Source organism: Lemur catta, chromosome 2 (assembly GCF_020740605.2).
Source record: "Lemur catta isolate mLemCat1 chromosome 2, mLemCat1.pri, whole genome shotgun sequence".
Taxonomy (NCBI): domain Eukaryota; kingdom Metazoa; phylum Chordata; class Mammalia; order Primates; family Lemuridae; genus Lemur; species Lemur catta.
The window spans coordinates 10,575,493-10,599,183 of NC_059129.1; the positions used below are offsets into that span (position 1 = coordinate 10,575,493).

At 53.6% G+C, this 23,691-nt stretch overlaps 1 protein-coding gene across 5 annotated transcripts in view; it reads right to left on the reverse strand.

The window, feature by feature from the left end:
• Positions 1 to 1,018: 1,018 nt before the first annotated feature.
• MYH11 (myosin heavy chain 11) overlaps positions 1,019 to 23,691 on the reverse strand; it is a 100,846-nt gene continuing 78,173 nt past the window's right edge. For 3 of the 5 annotated variants that reach the window (XM_045542667.1, XM_045542668.1, XM_045542672.1), the window contains 19 exons: positions 23,470 to 23,607; positions 22,594 to 22,717; positions 22,098 to 22,269; positions 20,445 to 20,657; positions 19,241 to 19,385; positions 16,159 to 16,365; positions 14,572 to 14,676; positions 14,332 to 14,484; positions 13,825 to 14,073; positions 12,187 to 12,399; positions 11,670 to 11,882; positions 11,302 to 11,463; positions 10,801 to 10,929; positions 10,394 to 10,482; positions 9,878 to 10,001; positions 8,969 to 9,177; positions 7,945 to 8,053; positions 7,695 to 7,867; positions 1,019 to 1,752 (listed from right to left, as the gene is read on the reverse strand). In XM_045542667.1, the coding sequence (XP_045398623.1) occupies positions 1,620 to 1,752; positions 7,695 to 7,867; positions 7,945 to 8,053; positions 8,969 to 9,177; positions 9,878 to 10,001; positions 10,394 to 10,482; positions 10,801 to 10,929; positions 11,302 to 11,463; positions 11,670 to 11,882; positions 12,187 to 12,399; positions 13,825 to 14,073; positions 14,332 to 14,484; positions 14,572 to 14,676; positions 16,159 to 16,365; positions 19,241 to 19,385; positions 20,445 to 20,657; positions 22,098 to 22,269; positions 22,594 to 22,717; positions 23,470 to 23,607 (3,060 nt within the window). In that variant the 3' untranslated portion in view covers positions 1,019 to 1,619. Of the gene's footprint in view, positions 1,753 to 4,836; positions 4,877 to 7,694; positions 7,868 to 7,944; positions 8,054 to 8,968; positions 9,178 to 9,877; positions 10,002 to 10,393; positions 10,483 to 10,800; positions 10,930 to 11,301; positions 11,464 to 11,669; positions 11,883 to 12,186; positions 12,400 to 13,824; positions 14,074 to 14,331; positions 14,485 to 14,571; positions 14,677 to 16,158; positions 16,366 to 19,240; positions 19,386 to 20,444; positions 20,658 to 22,097; positions 22,270 to 22,593; positions 22,718 to 23,469; positions 23,608 to 23,691 lie in introns of those variants that run through there. The other 2 variants (XM_045542670.1, XM_045542669.1) reach the window with 1 other exon arrangement.

The following is a 23,691-nucleotide window of genomic DNA, read 5'->3' on the forward strand; positions in this document are numbered from 1 at the left end:
GTGGTCAGTAATGCTGCTTCATACGTTTGCACTTCCTTGTTTGCTGGGATGGTGATGACAGACTTTCACCTTTTGTTTTTTAGCCAAGTAACAAAAGATGAAGACATCTGCGTTTTAAAAATTTCTATTCAAGTCAGCGTTTTAGAAAGGTATTTGGGATACAGTTGGTCGTCATTTGAGGTATGTTAGCATTTGGTCACATGATAGCCTTCTTAGTTTTCCTACGATGGAGAAGTGTGTGCTGACCAGAACCTTTGCAGGGCATGTCTGTCCAGAACACGCCCGGTGAAGGAGGACAGGGCCCACAGCCCGTTTGTATGGCCCTCGTGCTGAGAACAGTTTTTTATGTTTTTAAGAGTGATTTTAAAAAGATGAATATTTGATAGAGCAACTGTATCCTGCCAAGGGTAAAATATTTATGATCTGGCCTTTATAGAAGCAGTTTGTGCACCCCTCTTGGGCAGTCTTGTGTTTTAACTTAAAAGAATCAAGGATATCTTATATTTTTCATATGATATACACATCAGTTTTGGTTGTCAAAGATGTTCTTCCCGGTCATGTTCAAGGGCAGGGGACAGTGGCCTGCTGACCACACATCAGCTTCCTCCCAGCCCCAGGAGCTGCCCATGTCCTGGCTAGAGAAGCCCCTCAGACTGTCTCACTTTGCAGCTCTGCTCTTCCTTTTGCCAGCTGTGGAATCTCAGACAATTTACTTTACCTCCCTAGGCTGCAGTTTTCCCATTTATGAAATAACCCTGGCTAGGTACAGTGGCTCACATCTGTAATCCTAGCACTTTGGGAGGCTGAGGCAGGAGGATCACTTGAGCCCAGGAGTCGGAGGTTGCAGTGAGCTATGATGATGCCACTGCACTCTAGCCTGGGCCACAGAGACTCAGAAAAACCAAAAAAGCCCCAGACTTCATATGGTCGTTTAGAGGATTGAATAAGAACCCAGCTCTCCCTTGCCTTCTTTTGCTCTGTAGAAAACAGTTGAACAGAAAATCCAACTACATTCTAGTGATTTATAACCTTTTATTAGTGAAGGTGTCCTTACGTACAATCGGGGTGCATATAAAAGAGTGTCATGTTCCTACTCTTATCCATTGGAGCAGTGTCTCCTTTCTCATTCACGTGACTGCAGAAGGCACTTGGTCTCGGTGAACTGTGTCTGAGGTGTGGAAACCAGGAGGGGGGAAAGAATTCTCAAACAAGGGCCTTACTCCAGACGTTGGAAGGGTATGCAGGTTAGGGGACGGGCTGGGAGTGGGGGCAGTGCCACCCATTTTGGTGACTTTCTCCCCATTTCATGTAAACAAAGTTGCCAGTGACTGGTTGCCGTGGATATATTTTTCTAAAAACTCAACATCCCTTGCACAATCCATTGATAGAGCGGGAGGGTGTGTCTGTGGTTCCTTTTTGGGTTTTCTTCATCTGGTACCTCATAAAAACTTAAAATTTATACCCCGAGTACAGGGTGGTGTTTTTGATACTCATTGTGTGAGGGGTGTCTGTGAAGTCTGGAATTTGGAAATGGATTCAGACAATGCTAAGTAGAGTCTGCTGGGTTTTGCTTTGTTCTTCGTTGTTTCCTGCTGTGGCACAAAACTCTAGCAAGTCGTTTATTCACTGGCTTTGGTTCCATTGAAGTCTGCGTCTCGCGCGTCCACTTCCTCCTCGGGACCGTCCGAGTTTTCAATAACTCTACGCCCGCTAGACCTTCTAGAAGGAACAAAGGAGGTCTCGTTCCCTCGCCTGTGGGTTTTAATAAGAAAACACGTTTCTTTAGTAAAGAAATCTTTCTTGAGGTTGGAATAGATTTTTTTTTTAAATAAGGGGCAGAAAACAAACTCACTAAAAACAAATGAGATGCAGATATTCAGGTTGAAGTCAACAAATCCTGGCTAGTCTTATAGGTTGGTTATATTTAATCAGCTGAAATAGGGGGAAAGGTTTTTTCAAAGCAAGACTGTTTTTAAACATGTCTGGCTTGGTCATTACCGACCCACTGGATTCTGCGGTCTTTGATTTTGCGTAGGAGGGGAAGGAATAAAAGGCAAGTGGGGGGTTATGTGGCCCCATGTTTTTATTCACACCTGGTGGGGCGGAGATGAAGGAGAAGGAACGTATTGTGTTCTCCTTCTGCATTCCCTTGTTCTTATTCAGAAAGAAAAAAATGGAAGGTTTTAAGTTTTTAATTAAAAGAAGGTAAACATGAGCAAGGGCAGCCTTGAGCACGACAGAGGTCAAGGACACCGAAGGGTGCTCCCTGGTTAACGGGTGAGACAGCACCCCCTGCTGGTGCGGAGCGTGTGGACTGAGGTGCCCCATGGTGGGGATTGCGTCTGCTTTTTGCTCAGTGGTATGTACCATGCATGGCATAAAAATAGGTGCTCAGTGAATATTTGTTAGAAAAGGAAATTATACATGTTAATCCAAAGTGGATTTTAGCTCCAGCACTAGGACACCTCTCTCTCTGTCCCCACTGTCCCCATTGCATCTCCTCTCTGGTCTTGCCCCATGCCCCCTTCGAGTTATCACTCAGGCCCACCCTGATTTCACAGGAAGGGCTGGTCATGTGGCGTGAGACTTTGGGCAGGAGGAGGGAAAAGTCAGATCCCCCTGCAGCTGACCTTTGCTGTTGGGAAGAAACGGTGAACTGTTTTCAGCACCCACAACAAATCATCAATCACATCCGGCCCCAGCCATCTGGCCCTGTTTGACATGGACCAGAGGACGTCTAAGAAAGCAGACTTCTCTAACAAAAGTGACCCATTCCACACACAGGCTGGATGGAGAGGCAGGAGGGTGGGCCCACCCCAGTTACCGCTGCTTGAGTCGAAAGGAACAACTCAGGTGAGACTCGAGGCATAAGCAAGGCCGAGGTTCATGATCACTGAGAAGGGGAGCCCCAGCATGAGCCTTTTTGGGGTCAGAGGGTGGGAGAAACCCGGGCTGGGAAAATCTACCCAGGTATAGAGAATGGGGCTTCCCAAGGTGCAGCGATCAGGAATAAATACTTAGAGTTGTGGCCACTCCCAACTAAACACTGCTAGGCCAGCTTCCCTCTCTTCTGCGGGAAGCTTCTTAGGCTTCCAGCCCCATTGGAGAACTCTCTCTCCATTCCTCTCTCTCTAGGAGTGACCTCTAAAAGTTTCTTCTTTAGCACTGTGTTTTCCAAGAACTTGGGTCAGAGAGAAGAGTCAGACATTCCAGGTGAAAAGAGCAATTTGTGCTGTTCCCTGCATGCTCCCACAAGGCTCTGTCATTCCCCTTTCACTTCCAGGTTTGAAACCTGCTGGGCCAGCCTAGGGCTGGGAAACGGTAGCTAACCTGCGGGTCAGGGCTCCCAGCACTCACTATTTGCCTCTTGGAGTCTGTGTTTGCTAACTAGCAAAGTTGAAGGGAGCAGCTGGCTCCCTTGACCTAAGAAGTAAATTGTGCCCTGGGTCACTGTCAAACCGCTGCTGGGCTGCCATCCTCCAGGGCAGTCTGTTTTTGGCACAGGTGCCTTTCTTGAAGGAACTGGTTTTGAATCCTAGATGAAAGTTGATGCCAAATATGTCTGTTATAGGAGGTAAGGGACTCCTGTAAAGATTTCCTCAAAGCGTCGGATCCTGCAGAATTTGGATTCTATTCGTGGACTCAGAGAACTTATCCCAGGCACCACTGGCGCTCCAGGAATTGGCACAAGAGTGCGAGGCCCTGCTGCTTTGCAAAGACTCGGTTTCTTGCTGACTGGTGGGTCCTACACTCCGGCCAGCCCTAGAATTCAGCTCATCCTATGATCCCAGTGAGTTGGCAGGAAAGCTGCTCAAAATGTCCCAGAGACTTAGCTGCTCCCCCATGAAACCGGCACGAAAGCTCTTGTCAAAACCTCCCCAGCTTTAGGTATTTAGGTAACGACAGCAAAGCTGAGATTCTCCAAAAGTGAAGATGGACACAAGCTAGGGCTTGTCTGGCCTCTCCACAGGGTGAGAGGGCAGTCAGGCCCCTGCTGCCGAATGTCACCTACGAAAAGTTGTCAAAATCCCAGAGAAGTGGAGGCCTCTTTGCTTTCTCTTGGGAAGGGCCCCGTGGGCTTCCTCGAGCCTTGGGCGTCCATTCCCCAGTCCTTGAACGTGTACGTGCCCGTGAGGCCTCCGGAAAAGGCTCTGCCAGGACCGCGCTTGGCTTTGCGGTGGACAGCGTCCAGCCTCCGGCACTGAAGACACAGTTAACAGCTAGACCTCGCTCAAGCCACGTGCAGCCTGACATTTGTAAGACATTGCAGCGTGAGCCCGTTTCTCTTGCAGACAAGTTTGTGGAAACTTGATCGTGGGAGGACGAGTTACCAAGAACCTCTGCTTTGTTATTTCGGGTTTGTGACCCAGGCCAGCCAAACTGAAGCCGGGTCCCTTCTCCAGGAATGTACCCAGATTGTGCAAGTGTCACATTCACTCAGTGGAGTGTGTCAACTGGACAATGGCGGACAGCACTGCCACGTGTCCTAACGGTGTAAGTGTGGCCCTTGGCACCAGGGTAAGAAACATCCAAGCAGCAGACACACACACAGCCTGTAACGTCTCGTCAGGACGCGGTGCAAAAGGCACGAGTCGGGTGCCCCGCCACATGCGCTGCCCAGAGGGCGGGAAGGAGAATGGGTCAAGAGGTGAGGTCTACTCGTCATCCTGATCTTGGTTTTGATCAAAGGCAGTTTTGAACTAAGAGATCCAAGCCTTCAGGTTTTACAGGAATCTCAGGGAAATTTTCGAGGGCTTAAAAATCGGGGGGTGCTGGGCAGAAAGGAAACGGAAACTGAGCGAAAGACACAGGAGCCGCGAAGCTGGAGTCATGATACCTGGTGAGTCATTGCGAAGTTTCCTGTGGGGGGGGCCCTCTGAAACAGAGAGAGAGAGCCCCGGTGGTTACCGTCGGCGCCCGGGCAGCAGCCCGAGTAAGCATGATTTTAACTGTTAAAGGCATTTGCTTCAGTTCGATCATTAAAGGGACTTTCAAATCAGCCTTGCAGGCATGAAGCGTCGGAAGGCACGAGCTGTCGGCAAGGCCGCACGCACAAGGACAAGCAGCCTTTTCAATTAAAGGAAAACTACTGCCCTTCAGAGCTGCTCTCAAGAACCTCCTATAAATTGCTTCATTGCGTACCTGTTTGGGAAGGTCAAGGCATTTGACAACCTAGTCCAAAAGGTTAGTGTTGGAATAATATTACTATCACGTGGTCTTTGTTGGCTCTTGTGCCTCTAGCAAGAAGGTTGAGGCAGGTGCCTTTTGCACTCAGAGGTGACTGGCAGTCTGGCAGATGGCAGGTGCCTAGGCCAGGCTTTAGAGAGGGCTCTGTTGAGATTTATGAACTGTGTGAAACCTGCTTTGCAGTCCCTTACTGGCTGAGCAGCTGGCTAGGCTTCCGAACTTCTCTCAATACTCCAGTGCCCGATTTTATGTTTTTGTGCACCTAGAAGACTCAAAGAACACAGAGGGGTACGACGGGTCTTCCACTTGCTTTGTGTATGAGTTCATTTGGGGACTGGCAAAAATAGTTTGTTCCGTACTAGCCTGGACTGCCCAAGAAGGGTCCGGTGTCTGGGGCAGAACCAGCAGGGGATGTTCTGTGTTTGCTAAAAGGACAGCACCAGGGTAGAGAGGCAAGGTGGCTGTGTCCCCACTACTCAGCCCAGCTACTTGGAGGGGCGGGGTTGAGAACCGACTACAAGGGGCCTGCGTGGAAGGAGGACGCCCATGAGGAGGAGACTATGACAGTTCTCTAGGTGCGAGGCCATGGCTTGAAGTAGGCGGTCAGAAGTGGCTGGGTTCTGGATGGATGGTGTTCTTAAGGGAACATAGACCAGGTTTGGCCACAGACAGGATATGGGGTGTAAGGGGGAGAGAAACAAAGAATGACCACGAGGTTTGTGGTCTGAGCTGATGGCAACTTCATCATTCTAGCTGCTGAGCTGGGAGGACTGTGAGCAGAGCCAGTTTGGGGGTGAAGAGGTTCCATCTGGGCTTAGGGTACAACATGTGAGGTGTGAGCTGCCCCTTAGACGTGCAGGTGGGAACTGGGTCTGGGGTTCTGGGAAGAAGTTTGGGCTGGAGATCTGAACTGAGAAGTCATTAGCTGCACGTGGAATTGTAAAGTCAAGGGGCTGGTAGAGATCACCCTCGGTGAGAGACATGAAAAGAGAACCAAGACAGTGCCCTGGGGCGGTCCCCTGGCAGTCAGGCTTTGAGATGAGGAACCAGGGAAGGAGACAGAGAGAGACAGCCAGAAGGGAGGGAAGTAATCCAGGCAGGGAGTGGGGTTGGGTGTCCAGGAAGCCCTGTGAAGAAAGTGTCGAGCAGGAGGAGCGATGGGCCCTGCCACGTGCTGCTGCCGAGTCAGGTGAGTGCTGGCCACGGGTGTCACCATGGCCAGGTGTCGGGGGAGCAATGGGAGGGGGACCTCCAGCAGCTTTTCTCATGGAATTTTGCAGTAAAGAGCAGCAGGGAAACGGGATTAGAGCTTTCCCGGCTGATGAAACGAGATAGAAAACATTTGCTAGGGAGGAAGGGCAGGATTTTTGGAGTGATGACGTGCTGGAGTCCACCAGGGGAGTGGTTCTGATGCAGGTGCTGACCTCGGTCGGTGCCAGACAGCTCAGCACAGAAACGGGGAAAAGATCAAAGAAGCGAGCACAGGTCTGGGGGATGGGTAGAAGGGCCATGGGAACGTGTGCACGGTTTTGTGATTGTTCCTGCTTTGTGGTCAGATAGGAAGTAGGGTCCTGTGCTGAGAGTGAGCAGTTGAGGGAGGGGTGTGGGGGCTCCAGGCAGCACCACGAGGCCTGTTCCGTGTTCAGGGTCAGCACTTAGCGCAGGAGGTGAGTTAGTTGCACTGTGGCAGAGGGGGACAGTTGGGTTTTACTGGAGTAGTGTTTTCATCAAGTGAATACGGCACAGCAAGAGGGAGTACCGATCCTGAGGATATGAAAGGGGAGACTGCACGGCTGGTCCTGAGCTTGGAGCTGGGAAAGGAGGACCACATGAGGGGTGGGGACAGATGATGAGGTGCCTGGCCAGGGACACTGGTCATGCCCGTGGGAGTGGTGAGATCACCAGAAAGAGCCAGGAGTGGTGTGGGAGAGAAAACAGCCCCTGCTCCAGAGAGGGCAGGCGTTCTCAGCCTACACCCCCAGGGGATTTCTGGCAACATCTGGAGACGTTTTTGGTGGTCACACTGCAGTTTTGGGCGGGATGCTACTACATGTCGTGGGTGGAGGCCGGGTGCAGCTAAACGTCCTGCAGAGCATAGGACGGCCCCCACGGCAAACAGTGACCCAGCCCACTGTGTCAGGAGTGCGGAGGCTGAGAGAGAATGTTCAGGAAAGAGGTTAAGGAGAAAAGGGGTTTTGCAAAGAAAAAATGATTTCCAGAGACAGTGGGCTGGTGGCTCCTCCTCCCGGGGAGGACGGGAGATTGCCAAGAAATCAGAAGGCGAGGGCCCCAGCCTGATCTGGGCCAGCTCCGGCGCCTGCCCTGCAGTAGCTCAGCCACGGAGGAAGAGCAGGAGGGACCCGCGGAATGAAGCGAGGGCTTTGGGGACAGGGAGCCGTCTGCGCGATTCATTGACTCACGGTGAGCAGTGCAACCCACTGGAGCCCCAGCCCAGCCCTCCCCTCCAGCTGGGGAATCGGGGCCCTCCCGGGCCACGGGCGCCTCACCTGAGCTTGCTCTTGAGCGCGTTCACCTCGCGGCCCATGGCCTCATTGCTCTCTGTGGCCTCGTCCAGCTCGCGCTGCAGCTTCCTGCGGTTGGCGTTGATGCGCTGGGACTCCTCCTCTGCCTCCTCCAGCTGCCGCTTGAGCTGCTTGACCCTGGCGTTTCCTTTCTCTGCCTGTCACAGAGAGGGCAGGGGTCAGGCGAGTCCACGTGGGGGCCAGGGGCCGGGAGGGGCTGGGCAGCTGGGGCTACCTGCTCCTTGTACTGCTCAGCCATCTTCCGCTCATCCTCCACCTGCAGCAGGACTTCCTTCAGCTTCTTGTCCTTCTGCTTCAGCGACTTGGTGGCCGCCTGTTTCTCCCTGCACACGGTGGGGAAAACAGAGGCGGTTTCAGATGGGGACAGCACCTCTGCAGTGGGTGTGTCAACCAGACACGGTGTCTGGCCCTGGGCGAGCACTTTCCCCAATCCCAGATGAGGACTCATCCCAAGGATCCGTCAGACGGTGGAGGAGGACTCGGCCGTGGGGAGGAATACAGGGCCAGTGTGCGCCACGCTCGGCTGCACCGTGAAACTGTGCCAGGTGACAGCAGACACACCACAGGCCACAGGGGGCAGTTCCCTTTGCAGCAAATGTCCAGAACAGGCAAATCCATGGAGGCAGAAAGTGGATTATGGTTGCCAGGGTCGGACGGGGTGGGAAATGGGGGTCAGCTAAAGGGTTTGGGTTTTTTTTTTTTTTTTTTTTGAGACAGAGTCTTACTTTGTTGCCCAGGCTAGAGTGAGTGCCGTGGCGTCAACCTAGCTCACAGCAACCTCAAACTCCAGGACTTAAGCGATCCTACTGCCTCAGCCTCCCAAGTAGCTGGGACTACAGGCATGTACCACCATGCCCGGCTAATTTTTTCTATATATATTTTTTTAGTTGTCCAGATAATTTATTTCTATTTTTAGTAGAGACGGGGTCTCGCTTAGGCTGGTCTCGAACTCCTGACTTTGAGCGATCCACCCGCCTTGGCCTCCCAGAGTGCTAGGATTACAGGCGTGAGCCACCACGCCCGCCCTGGGGTTTCTTTTTGGAGGGATGAAAATGTTTTTGAATTGACTGTGGTGATGATTTTATGTATCTGTGAATATACTGAAAGCCATTGAATTGTACACTTGTGTTTTTCCACACAAGCCAGAACCAATGCTCAGAAAGATTCTCTGACTTCCGTAATGTCCCACTGCTGGTCACTGACAAGCAAGTGGGGACTGGAACCCCGGTCCTGCGTACCTGGCCTCCTGCTCAACCTGCTCCTCCAGCTGTGCAATCTTGGCCTCCAGTGATGCGATGGTGGACTTGAACTTGGACTTGACTGCCCCCTCCATCTCCTGGAGCTTGCTCCGGAGCTCCTTGTTCTGTCGTTCAAGCTGCTGCCGGGCACTCTCATTCTTCTGGGCTGCGCTGCGCTCCGTGGCCAGCTCGTTGTTGAGCTGCTCGGCCTGGGGAGGAGGAGGGTGAAGGGGTGAGGTGGAAGCCCAGGGCAGTGTGCTGAGACCATAAGCCTTCAGCTGCCACCTCCAGCCTGGGCCAGTGTCTGCACACGTCCCTGGATCTGGGGAGCCCCCACCTTCCTCCCTCGCCTTCATCCTCCAAGACTCAGCTCAAGAGCCACCCCTTCCAGAATTGCCCTAGTGCCACCCAGGCTGTGTGAAGGGTCAGTCCCATGCTGCCCTCTCTGTCCTGGAGTTGTCTGGTCCCCACCCTACACTGTGAGGGGCTTCAGGTCACACGATGGTCCCCAGCACCCACCATCGAGCTGGTGCTCAGTAAAGTCTCTACATATGTAGTTGCTGGCTGAGGGCTCACTGTCAGGAGGCCAGGGCTCAGGGCTGGGGACAGAGCCTTGAAGGAGCATCCTAAGGGACGCTCTAGGGATGCCCCAGACATGCCCTGGCCCACAAATGAGACGCTGTAGGCTGGAGCTACACGTTCTGAAGACGGCAGGCAGGGTGCCCAGCTGACAGGCAGAAGGGGTGAGGGTGCTGGGTCCCTACCCTCAGATCTCACCCCTTCCTCCCCTGCACACAGGAAGCTGCGACGCATGTTGCTGAACCAGCACTGACTGGACTTTAGAACCAGACCTGTTGCTCGCGAGAGCTGGGGCGGAGTTGCTGGGGTGCCCAGGCCCCCTGCCCTCACCTGCTGCGTGGCTTTGCGCACGCGGTCGCTCATGGCCTCCATGTTGCCCTGCTCCTCCTCCAGCTCCTCCTCCAGCTGGGCGATCCGGGCCTCCAGGCGCCGCTTCTCGTCCTGAAGTGTGTTCCTGGGGGAATCGCAGCCGTTGTGGGGGCCTCTACCTCCCCCAGCTTAGAAAACGCCCCTCTCCTTAGAGCAGTGTTGCCTCAGGGTTGCCTCATTCGCTAATGAGGAAACTGAGTCACACAGCCCGGAAGTGGGGAGCCAGGACCAGGATCTGGACCAGCTCTCTCCTCCCCGAGGCTGCCTGGCCTCCTCTCTGTCCAGAATAAATGGGACTGGCTACACTTCCAGTGAAAACCCCAAGGAAAAAACCTTTCACCACTGTGCATCTGTCCTCTGTCCCTGAGCTCAGCTGAGGGCTCTGCCAACATCAGCATTAAAATGGGCATCCAGGATGCCTTTCCCTTGTCCTCTGAGTCTAGGACACCCCCCATTCCTCCCCACACGGCCCCCTACCTTCCCGACAGGCTGCTGGCCAGCTCCTCCGCCAGCTCCTCCTTCTCCTGGTCCGCCTGCTTGCGCGCCCGCTCAGCCGCTGCCAGGTCCTGGGGTGGGGGGTCCAGGGTGGAAGTTGGCTGTCTGCCAGTGATGGGCCAAGCCCCACCGAGAGGCCACCCTGGCTCCTGTCCCTAGGCCGTGCAGTCTCCACAGCCACCCTTGAAAATGCATAGTCCTCCTCCGAGCTTGGGAGCCCCCACGAATTCATCAGAGGAGAAAGGCACGTCTCTGTCCATGCTCCTGCTACAGGGCCCACCCATCTGGAACAGTGGAGGGGAAGAAACCTGGCTGCACAGACCTGGGCTGCTGAGGTTGCTACCACGATGTCCCCATCTGAGGCTCTCCTAGCAAGAGGAAGGCTTTACCTCCTGTAGCTGCATGAGGTCTGCTTCTAAGCTCTTGGCCTTCTTCTCGTTCTCTTTGGCCGTGGCAAAGATCTCATCTCTGGAGGCACGGGCGTCTTCTAGCTCTCTCTGGAAGTCCTTCATCTGAGCCTGCGTGAGTCAACAGCAAGGGTGAGGGAAGACGCCCCTACTCACCAAGTTCTCGTCTGCAGCTGGTCACAGAGAAGGCTCCGTTGCAGGGCACTGCCCTCAGTGTCAGGTGGCCAGTGGCCGTCTGGGGACACCGTTCCAGGTGGGCTCAGAAGACCTGCCTGAGAAGCTGAGCCCTGATGTGGTCTGAGGGCAGGGGCCAGGGTGGGAAGCAGCCACCAAAACCTAAACAGTGAAGGAAAAGACCCCAGCTCCACGACACCAACGGCAGAGGTGGGGCTGCTTCCCGGAGCCTGCTCTGCCGACCTGCCTGGCCTGGGGGGCAGCTGTGCCCTCTCTGCGCCCGTGCCCTGAGCCCAAGGCGTCACCCACCTGCAGTTTCCGAAGCTGCTTGATGGCCTCCTCTCTCCCCTTGCTGGCCGAGTCGGCCTGAAGCTCCAGGTCTTTCAGGTCCCCTTCCAGCTTCTTCTTGGCCGCCACCGCCAGCGCACGCTGCTTCCGCTCGTCTTCCAGCTCCGTCTCGTACTCGTGGAGCTGAGTGAGGGGGAGACACGTGCGCTGCCCGGCTGCCCCTGGGATGCCCCTCACGCCACTCCCTCCCCAGCACAGCCCCTGCGTGGTGGGCTTCTCATCCCAGTTGCAGGACAGAAAACAGAGTCCCCACGCAGCCCGAGCGTGGTGGGGATAGGAGGGAAATGGGCCACCGACGCCCCCCTCCTGCCCTCCCCCGCGGGGCTCACCTGCCTCTGGAGCTGCCGCCGCTTTTCCTCATTCTGCTCGTCCCGGGCCTGGAGGTCTCTCTCGAACTGGCCCTTGAGGGCCTGCATGTTGACCTCCAGCCGCAGCTTGGCATCCTCGGTGGCCTGCAGCTCGTCCTCCAGCTCTTCCAGCTGCGTCTTCATCTCCTCCATCTGGGTCTCCAGGGCCCGCTTGGACTTCTCCAGCTCGTGGACCTGGCAGAGCGGCAGCGCCGTCCCGTGAGACTCAGCCCCACGAAGACGCCCAGGAATCCCATGGCCAGAGGCAGCTCGTTAGGCCCAAGAGATGGCTCTGGGCTCCGTCAGGATGCGTGTCCGGAACGGAGACGGCCCCCGAGAGCTTGGACATGAGCCTTCCCTTCAGACCCGCTCTCCCCACCTTCGCACCTGCCAGGGGAGTTGCCGCCTCCCATTCCTCATTGTCACTTCCCGGGCAAGTGGGAAATGGCAGAGAGGGTGGGTCGGTGACACGGGGACAGGCAAAGACAGAGCCACTTACGTTCTTGCCCACGTCATCCTTGGAGCTGACCAGATCCTCCATCTCGGCCTTGAGCATCTTGTTGGCCCTCTCGAGTTCCTCTTTGGCTTCCAAGGCCTCCTCTAGGGCTCGAGCCAGGGACAAGGCCTTGGTTTCCTTCTCCCTGGCTTCCGCCTCGGCTCTGTCCCTCTCGTCCGCGTATTTGGAAGAGATGTTTTTCTCTTCGGCTAACAACTACAACACAACGAAAGACCCAGGGGTGACTTCTAGCCATATCCCAAGTTCAGTGTCACTGAATAGCAAATGTGGGGAAGAGGCCTTGTGCCCTGCTGCATCTGTCCAGGTACAGACACACGCAATTTGGATCATCTGCAGGAGTCATTTATAATGCTCTTGCTTTCTGAAGTCTAGATCGGTCTTTTGTAGAGCCAGAAATCAGCTGGGTCCTTGTGCTTCCAAACCACTATAGCTGCCCATGTTGGTTAGAACATCCCGCTACAGAGTCAGAGTGACATTCAGTCCTGCCGGAGGCCAGTGGTTCTTTTGTAATTTCATGGCCACAAGTAGCTATGTCACAAATGTGCCCCGTGAGCCTCAGTAGGGAAAGGGTGGGTGTGGGTGGGCCTATACGTACTTACCTCTCTGCCTGGAAAAGCCACTCAAAGAACATTCCATACTGACGTCAGTCTCTTTAGAGAGACAGAGCAGCATGTTATAAATCATAACGTCCAACGCCCAGACTTCGGGAACTCAGCAAAGACAGGTGAATTGCAGGGACTTCGAAACACACAGTCAACACACAAATCCTACACTGCATAGGATACCGCACTATGCTATTTTTAGAATAACCTTGAGTCCCATGTAAACGAAATCACACTTGTTAAATATGGGTGACATATATTCAAAGTTGGTACTGAGGGGTTTGGGCCACATGTGGGCATATGCACTTTTCAGAACTTGGTGGAGGATACATTCAAGATGTGTGCTTTTCATTGTAAGTTTTACCTCAAAAGCAGCAAAATTATGTTTAAAAAATGAACTCCAGTTACTATGCAACGCTGAGGTGTGGAAGGGGAAGTGGACGGATGTCTGTAATTTCCTTTGAAACGTGCCCAAAAGACAAGATGCACTGGATAGGGATTCAGCCTTATAAATAAATATGTGATTAAAAACAGGCAGTCAAATATTAGTGCCTGAACCCAGGTGGTGGCTGTACAGGTATTCACTGCACAATTCCTGAAAGTGCTGTGGGCTTGAAATCGTACATAATGAAATGTTGGGGAAAGTGGTATTTAGAGGGGAGAAAATGAATTACTTGGGTTACTTAATAGGTATTTAACAAATACTCGAGTGAATAAAATACATGAACCGCATTCCGTGTCAGGGCTAGAAACTATGGCATCACCGTGGGTGCCGGTGGCTGTCGTGGTGGTGGCGGCACCTAGAAAAGTCACTGTCATCGAGGCTTCTGCACTGCCCTCACAGTGATCTGGTGGCCTCAACGTTTCGTGGCCTCCCAAAACCAGACAAGATAGCCTGCCATTGCTTCCAGCAAAGGGGGGACAGGACACAGACACACGCAGCAGCCACGCCTGGTGCCAGGCAGACCTGACGCCCCCAGCCATTGTCTGGGAAGGTGGGGAACACCCCAGGGCCCACCTGATCAAACTTCTTCTGCTTCTTCTCCAGGTTGGACACCAGTTGCCGCTGGTTGTCCAAATCGACAACCAGGTCGTCCAGCTCCTGCTGAAGCCTGTTCTTGGTCTTTTCCAGTTTGTCATAAGCAGCTGCCTTCTCTTCGTACTGCTGGGTGAGGTTTTCGATTTCCTTCTGGAACCTCTTCTTACCCTCTTCCATGGCTTCCACGGTGCTGGCAAAGTCCTGCAGCTTCTTCTTCGAGTCCGAGAGCTGAAATGGCAGCGTCGGGGGTCAGGTGAGAGGAGGGCCGTGAGTGGCCCCATCCCTGCCCCCCAGGCCCTGAGAAGCGGAGACCACGTTCTCCTCGTTGGAGAAACCCAACAGCATGAGGAGCCAGCAAGCCAAGCGCTGCGGTGCCGGCGCCCACCCACAGCAGAACTACAGAGCCCCTGATTACACGTGGGGGCTCCAGGCCCAAAAGAGAAGTCGAGGGGACCTGTGACCGAAGCCAGGACACGTGCCAGGCACCTGGATGTTGAGGGTGGAGATGTGGCGCTCCAGGTTCTGCTTGGCCTCCATCTCCTCGTCCAGCTGGTCCTGAAGGCTGTTCCTCTCCTCTTCCAGCTGGCGCAGCTTGGTGGACACGTTGAGCTTCTGCCGGGTTTCCTCTTGAAGCAGCTCCTACGAAAGGGACACGCCAAGGTCCCGGGGACCCACCCGAGGAAGGCTGTACCCCGGGTCTCCCGGATGATGGGGCAGGACGCTCACCTGTGTGTCCTGGAGCTGGGACCCGAGGGACGCCACATCCTTGGCCAGTTTGATGGCCTTGCCCTCTGCTTCATTGAGCATGATTGTGACACTCTCCACTTCGTTCTGAGGGTACGGAGAGACTGGTTCGTGAAAACCTCTAGGACAGGATCCTCACTAAGCAAGAGGAGCCCTTCTTACCCAAAACACACCGTGTACCCTCGTAGGCCTTGTGGTGTCCACTGACTGAGAAAATACCCACGAGGTGTGGGACCCTGATCACAGTAACTCTGTGGCCCCGACGGGAAGTCCGTCGCCACACGTCGGGACCCCTGGCCCTAGACACTGTGGTTCTAAGAACCTGTTACAGCCGCAACTGTATCGACTAGGCCCTGAACCCGCTGGGTGGATCCTGGGTCCCTGCCAAGGTTGGCAGAGATGGAGCCACAGGTCTGAGGGATGCTGCGGCCTGGTCCACGCCTAAGGCTGGAGGGGCGAATGCAGGGTGGCACTTAGCCTTCCAAGGGGTCCTGTCCCCGGCACCTGCTTCCTTACCCCTACTCTCTGCCCTTTCACTGACCCTTAGGGCCAAAACCAAAGATGCAGACCCGGAAGGTAAGAGGCCGTCTACCCATTCTCTGCCTTTTACTCCAGCCCCTGGTGTCTCTGAGCAGGTTCTCTTGGAGATTCCAGCCTACCCTCCCTCTCATCCCATTCGCAGTGAGGATAAGAGCGATCTCGACTCTACTCTTCCAGGCATCAGTGCAGCAAAACGTGGGGAAAAAAATCACAGTGCTTCCCCTGCCCCTTTGTCCCACGTTTGAGCACATTATTTATCCAAAGCTGGGCCATATCCCATGGACAGAAACTCAGGCCAAATGTCTGTTCCGAGCACAGTAAGACCAAAGATAAACAGACCACGTCTTTGATCAGCTTATAAACCCTGCAGTGGTTTGGCATCACTCAGAGTGAAGCCCAGCATGCACGTGATAGGGTCTCGAAGGCCATGTGTCACCTGGCCACAGCTTCCTTCTCCAGTCCCATCCTGTGGCATGTCCCTTCCCATCCCCTGCAACTCAGCACTCCAGCTCTACTGGCCTTACCTCCCTCTTCTCAGCTCCCCACTAACCACTGGGCCTTTGCACATGCCGTCCCATCTGCCTGGAGGACTTCTGTTTATCCATCAGATTATCCATTTTCCTGAGGGAGGCCTGTCCTGACTCCTCCCCCAGGCCAGGCCCCCTGGGTATTTATGGCATCACATATCTCCCCCTCTTCTGCATAATTTTACACTCATTTGTGTGATTTATTAATGTCTTCCCCCCCCGTCCCCGCCCCCACCCCCGCCCAAGCTAGACATCTACCAGGGCAGGGACAGTGTCCATTGTGTTCCTTGTTGTTGCATCTCAGGATTAAGCTCAGTGCCTGGCATACAGCAGGTGCTCAATAAATACTTGTCAAATGAGCAAAGGTTTTTGAAGATTACATTGAAGAGGGGGACCGTCTCCTTCCCTCGAGGAATGTAACTGGAGGAAACGACTTGCTTTGCAGCAAGAGAGCCCTGGGCTAGCTGGGAAGAGCCTTCTCCCTGCGGAGCTGGGGACTCACCTGCAGCTTGTGGACCTTGTCGTTGAGCTCGGCCCGGGCCCGCTCCCCGTCGCTGTACTTGGACTGCAGCTCCTGCAGCTGCACCTCCAGCTTCTTCTTCTTGTGCTCCACCTCCTGCTTCGCCTGGCCCAGCACCCGCAGCTCTCCGGCCAGCTCCGCGTTCTCCTTCTCCAGCGTCTGCTTGTTCTTGTCCAGGTTGGCCTTGGCCTGGCCAGGGAAGCAGAGAGGAGGGACGGCTGTACGGGCGTGTTCGCCCACGGGAAGCACCTTCCTTCTCTCCCTCAGGTAGTTCCAGGGACCTTGCTCATCGCCCCCGGGGAGGGACCCAGCAGTTCGGGGACACACAATCCGGATTCTGTTTCCCCAAAGCTCAGGGCTTACAAACCAACATCCCGTGAGCTGCGTCCAGCCCGCTGTCGTGGCCCCTGGGACCCATTCAGTACTTTTAACAAAATTAGTTGCCAATATTTTAGTAAATTTCACATAAAAATCTGGACTCCCGGCTTCTCTTTTAAAAATTCTAATGTTCTGTATCATGACTGTGTTGGTGGTTACACAAATGTATACATTTCTTAAAATTCACTGAACTGTACACTTAAAATTGGTGATTTTTACACCATATACCTCAATAATTCTGTTTAAAAAACAAACTAAAGCCAGGCACAGTAGCTCATGCCTGTAATCCCAACACTTTGGGAGGCTGAGGTGGGAGGATTGTTTGAGGCCAGGAGTTTGAGACCAGCCTGGGCAACATAGCAAGACCCCATCTCTACAAAAAATTATAAAAATTAGCCAGCTGTGGTGGCACATGCCTGTAGTCCCAGCTACTCGGGAGGCTGAAGCAGGAGGGTCACTTGAGCCCAGGCGTTGGAGGTTGCCATGAGCTATGATGATGCCACTGCACTCTAGCCTGGACTACAGATCGAGACTCTGTCTCATAATAAATAAAACAAACAAGACCCTATCTCATATAATAAATAAACAAACAAACAACTAACTAAACAACTAACTAACCCAAAGAACTAACTAAAGATCTGCAAACAGGGGTCTTGCCTTCCTCCAAGGCAGCAATCACCTAGAACTGAGTAGCGGCTGGCCCTGCAGGCTGGTCAGTCACACTTCCCTGCCTGTGGTTCTCACGTGTGCTGGCAGATTTACTGCTCTTCCGTTACAGTTTAAGGGAAAGTTATTTTCTCCAACCAGCTCCTGTAGGCATGTGAGTTGCCCTCCGGGAAAAATCATGCTGGGAAAAAGCAAGAGAGAGGCGGGGGCTTCCCCCAGGGCTGCAGGGAGGAGGGAAGAAGCCAGAGAGAAGTGTGTGGACCCCCAGAGCAGAGGACACTGGTGACGCAGCTGTCCGCAGCCCCTAGGAGGTACTATTTAGTGTCCAGGCACCCTCAACAGATGTTCTTCTGCACCAAGCATCACTAAGAGCTGCCAGACCTCGGAGAGGGACAAGACACCTCTTAGCAGTAACAGTGGATTAAGCAAGGGCCCTGGGGGACCTTACGGAACCTGGGTTCCCCAAAAACATCAGCCCAGCCTAAGCCTCCAAGAACCGTGGCAAAATTCTGCAGAGGTCAGGGGAGCCAAAGTAGGACTGAGGTTAAAAGGTTCCCCCCAAAAGCTGGTGGAACCAGGGCTCCACGCCAGAACTCAAGCTGTGCCCGACACGGGCAGAGGTTCCCAGCCTCCGCCTGCCTCGTGCAGGTCAGGAACGGACATGCCCTCGGCTGGTGGCGTTGGCAGCCGAGTCTTTTCAAACAGGCCTGGCCGGGAATGCGGGGCGTGGCTTCCAGCCCCTGCTCCTGTCTAGCGACTTGAGGACCGTAAGTGACCCCGTCCGGGGTCTTCCAGCCACAAAGTCAAAAGGGATGTGTGCGTCGGACTATCGCCTTGAGGCCTAATTGTTTCTTGCGGTGGGAATAGCCCATGCAGGTTAAAATTGCATAAAAATAAAAAGTAAGTTTTGAACATAGTAAAAGAAAATTGAATGAGGAAATGTATGTCATAGTTATAGCCAGCGAAATCTGATTTGTCCAAACTACAGAAAGAATTGACAAGATGTGAAGGTTCATATTTATATCCCACTTGTCAAGTATCAGGTCATTAAATAGGAAATGTCTGATTTTTTTTTTTTTTTTTTGAGACAGAGTCTTGGCTTGCTCTGTTGCCTGGGCTAGAGTGAGTGCCATGGCGTCAGCCTAGCTCACAGCAACCTCAGACTCCTGGGCTCAAGCGATCCTCCTGCCTCAGCCTCCCGAGTAGCTGGGACTATAGGTGTGAGCCACCATGCCCGGCTAATTTTTTGTTTCTATTTTTAGTTGGCTGTCTAATTTTTTCTATTTTCGGTAGAGATGGGGTCTCACTCTTGCTCAGGCCAGTCTTGAACTCCGAGCTCAAGCAGTCCCCCCACCTCGACCTCCCAGAGTGCTAGGATTACAGGTGTGAGCCACCACACCTGCCCAAAATGTCTGATTTCAAGTCAAGAAGTGTCAAAGTGAAATGTCAGAGATGCCAACTGTCAAACTTAGTACTTAAGGAAATCGGACATTTCTTACTTAATAACCTAACACTAAGGGGGTGTGAACATGCATCCGTTTATTTGGAGGGTGAGGGTGCTTTTCTCCTATGATGCTTTTCATGGGGGGCTTCCAGGACCACCTGCATCGGGAACAAGGGGAGGCCTGGACACTGGTATTTTAACAAGGGCCGAAAGTGAAATGAATCAAGTTAGTGTTTGTAAAGCACTGGGAACGGCGTCTTTTGCATAACAACACTGGGGGTGTCACGGCTCTGTCGCTTACTAGCTGTGTGACCTTGGGTGAGTCTCTTCACCCCTAGGCACTGGGGGCCTCAGTTTCACCATGTGTAAAATGGGTTTAATAGTTCCCGGCTCCTAGAGTGGTGGTCAGGATTAATTGGCGTAATGTATGGGAAGATGTAATGAATGTGAGCTGCTGTCTTATCATCACGGCCGTGTAGAGCCTGCTATGCCTCTCCAGGCAGACTCTGACAGGTAGTTAATTTGAGGCTGCTGATACGGTGCTATTTTATGTCACGAAAAAGCGTCGCAACATACCCTCTTGAACTGCTCGAGCTGCTCCGTGAGCTCCTCCACCGCCTGTGTGTGTTTCTGCCGCATCTCCTGTACCTGGGCCTCGTGGGACCGAGTCTCCTCGTCCAGGGCCTTCTTCAGCATCGTCACCTCCTGCTCCCGCTTGGCCCTGGACAGGAAGGACACAGGGATGGCAATCGGGTGGAGACAGAGGCTCCCCCCAGACGGCGCTGTGCAAAGGAGCGAGAGCTCTGCCAGGACCCAGAGCTGAAATCCCATCACCGCCCCTCCCTAGCTGTGTGACCTTGGGTTGCTCACTTAACCTCTCTGGACCTGGAATTTGCTCAGCTGCAGAACGTGGAGCATATTACCTGCCCAGAATCTCTCTAAAGGCTGGCAAACAAATACCCCAGGTGATGTCCTTGAAAGAATGTTTGTGAACTGCAAAATGTTCCTCAAGTATTAATATCGGCTCTTATTTATTGAGCACTTACTATATGCCAGGTCTGAGCTAAGTTCTTTCTATATATCATCTAATCTTCAGAGCGATCCTAAGAGGCAGGTGTCTTACTGTTTCCATTTTACGGATGAGGAAAGTAAGGCTAACAGGGTGAGCAGCTTTACTCACGGTGTCACAGCCCCAGTGTGATACAGCCGGAACTTGAAGCCAAATAGCCTGACCTTGAGCCCCTACTTGGAACACTGCACTAGGCTGTCCTATATCGTTCGCTGGCCAGGTGGAAAGGGAAGAGAATAGCCTGCTGGCCTCTGGGCGCCTGAGGGCGACGTAGCACAAAACCCACAGTGTGGGAAGTAAACCTCAGCGTATACAGTGTTAGCAAAGCACCTGACACAGGATGCATCAAAACACATTTGTACGTTTGTTGAATGAATACATGACCTAGGTTTCCCTAGAGTCAGCATTCGTTATCTGGCAGGTGATTTGTTGTTGTCTGTTTGAAGTGAATCTGAAACACATACTTGGAGATTAGAGCTTAGAGATTTACTTATACACACACGTGAAAACACAGGAAGGAATTACTCAAAAATGCTAACTATGGTGAGACTAGGGTGATTTTTTTTAAAGGTCAAATCACTCCCTGAGTATGGACTACTATTAAATATAGTGCAAAATAAGATGATTGGAAATAATCATGCTCTGGGAGTTACAGCAAAATGCAAGCAGGAAGGTCAGTGTGTAAGGCCGGCAGGGGCGGTGGCCTCGCACCTGAGCTCTTGCTGGGTGGCCGTGCTGTCCAGCGTGTCCTCCAGCTCCGTCTTCAGGGCCTCCAGCTCCTCCCCGAGGTCTCGCTTCTGCTTCTCGGCCTTGTTCCTCGCCGCCCGCTCTGAGTCCAGGTCCTCCTGGAGGTCCGAGATGTGGCCCTCCAGCTCGCGGATCTTCTTCAGGGCGTTGTTCTTCTGCGCGATTTCATCGTCGAGCCTGCCGGGGACGGACCCCCAGAATGAAGCCCCCGGGGCCCCCTGGTCCCCTCTGCTCTCTCACAATGTTGGCCAAAAATTGTTTCCTGGGACCAGGCACTTGTGTTGCATAGAAACCAAAACACATTCCACCCATGTCCCCAAGACACAGAGGGCTGCTTCTTGCTATGTTGGGCTGCTTAGAGATTTACTAATATGCAGGACATGAGTGCCAAGGTCTGTTATTAAAAAAAACGGGTCATACGTGTGCATGTGTGTGTGTGAACGTGTGTGCACGTGTGTGCTCATGTGTGTGTAAGAATGCAAGGCACTGGGCTCAGACTAGCAGGGTGTCCGGTTCACAGGAGGGGCTTCACAGATGTCTTCTGAATGTTGGACAGTTACTCTTCCCTGGCTGGCTTTGTTCTTTCTGAGTACCCGCCCCATGCACAGCACCCGGCCGGGCACTGCTTGGGGGTGCGGTCACACCAGGGCCCCCTGTCTGCTGGAGGCAGTGACCGCAGTTCAAGGTAGGCTGTGAGAAGCCTTACTCAAATGGCAGGGATGGCCGTGCGGGGGTGAGACTGCAGAGGGACCAGCTATAGAAACCGGCTTTTCCCGAGTGAGCCAGAGGAGTGTTATGAGCAACCTCCTGCCCAGAGTGGTGCTGTCCCTTATCACCCTGGTACTATCTCGCAGCACAGATCCGAAAAGAAGGGGCACGGCCAGGGCATCGGTGAGAAAGTGTGGGGCTCGAACCCCAGCTCTGCCTCTTACAAGCAGAGCGACCCTGCCCCTGCCCCTTCACCTCGGGGAGGCTCAGCTCCCTCCCCGGGCAGAGGAAAGGTGTCCGCAAAGATACTCTGGAAAAGAACTTAGCACCGAGTGAGCAGGTAACAGTTGCTTGTTGTTGCTGCTGCAGTATCCCCACTGTGTCCCCATTAGCGTGAGGCCAGCTAAGAGCCAGGAAAAGGGAGCAGCAGAGGAGACAGGCGGGGACACACTTCGAAGGACTGGCAGAATCTTGGGGCTGCCGTGGGCCATGGGTGGGAGGAGACTGACATTCACAAAAAGAGGGACCTCCGAGGGAGGGGGCTGGGGGAGAAGGTCACGCCAGCCTTAGACACGGGGCATTTGAGATGCCAGTGGAAACAGGCTCATTGGGCAACTGGAAATTCAGAACTGGGGCACAGACAAGAAAGTCCTGAGCACCTAAGAGGCTGCGGTGACGCCGTGGTGGAGGGCAGACTGACCACAAAGCGAGGATGCATTTGGAGGGAAGAGAAGAAAGTCAACAGCACGGATCTGGGGGTGGGAGCAGGGCTGGGGGCTTGCAGGAGGCCTGGCCTGGGAAACGAAGTCTGTGCCAAGGGCCTGGGGCCGCCTCCACCAAAGTAGCCACCGGGAGTTGGCAGGTGCCCTTGGGACACGTGAACACACAGCGCCCCACCCACGGCCCTACCTGGCCAGGGCCGCCTGCAGCTCCTCCTCCTTCTTGGCCAGCTGCATCTTGAGCTCTGCGATCTGTGCCTGCAGGTCGGCGATCTGCTCGTGGCAGTCGCTGGCGTCACCCTCCAGCTTCCGTTTCAGCTTCTCCAGCTCCTGCCGGCTCTTCTCCTCCTTCTTTAGCCGCACTGCAATAAAGCCAGGGGCTCTTCAGGAGGGGGGACCACCGGAAAGATGCCTGGCAATGAGCCTTCCCGCCCGGGCATCTCACGCGGAGGACAGTCACGCACCTGCACACACACATCCTCCCCCGCGACCAGCACGGCTGGCCCGTGACCTCGGCGAGCAAAGGCAGTCTTGGGAAAAGCACCTTCTATTACTAATGTGACTGTTGACCAGGGTAATTTGGGGAGTTTTGATAGAGTTGTCCCTCTTGCAGAATAATCTGCCATTCTCAAATTTCCCTAGTTTTAAAAATACCCAGTGGGAACCTCTCCGGGGAGCTGGTTTACCTTCCAGTTCTGAGATCATAGATTCATGCTTGTTCTTCAGCTTGGTGAGATTCTTAGCCTTTTCTTCCTCTTCTGCGAGATTTGTTGTTAAGTCACTAATCCTCTCCTCGAGGAGTTTTCGTTCCTTTTTTGGGAAAGAGAAAGAAATATGTCATTAGCTTTCATCTTTTCTCCAGGATCTAGGTTTCACTTTTAGTGATTCTGTATAAACGGTTGAAAGAAAAACCCACATTCTAACCAAACGCAACCTGGAGTTTCAAGTGGTAAAGAGAAGTTCTTTCATAATTCCCCCAAACTGGCCATTTCTCATCTCATGCCAGTCTGTCCCTCACACTGCACGTTCAACTGAAGGGGTCTCTCTTTCCATGTCTGCCACATGCCAGCTCTTCCCCACCTCAGGGCTTTTGCACAGTGGGCTAAGATGCTGAGATGCTCTTCCACTCCCCGCTCTCTAACTGCTCTTCAGGTCTCCACTTAAATGCCACCTCCTCCAGGAAGCCTTCCCTGAATACCCTTCCCCCACCTCCTGGTACTCCATCTTATGATATGGTGAACATTTCCTTCCGAACTCTGATCATGATGGTAATTCATGGTTATTTGCCATCTCATGAGAGTAACCCCCACTAGGGCAGCGTCCTCCTTCACCGTGTATGCCCTGCACCTCACATACGGCCGGGCTCACAGCTGGAGTTCAGCTCAAAGAACTAAAGAGCCCACCTTTACTGGGCTGGTTAGTGATTACTGACTAAGGGTGACTAACTCGTCCTGGTTTGCTCAGGGCTTCTCTGCTTTTAGCACTGAAAGTCCCACATTCCCGAAACCCCTCAGTCCCTGGCGAGCCTGTCATTTTTAATGCAGAAGCTGGAGCCCACTCACTTTGGACAGTTTATTGTTCTGATCGTCCATGACCAGGATCTCATCCTCCAGCTTCTTGATCTTGGCCTCGGCTGTGACCTTCTCGAGTTGCAGCTTCTGCCTGGCAGCTTCCTCCTCCTCCAGCTGTTCCTCCAGGTCCTTTGTTGGGGAGGGAAGAGAATCACAGCCTTGCTTAAAGCAAAGTCACTCTCACAGAGGCTGGGCCTGATGACACCTCTGTGG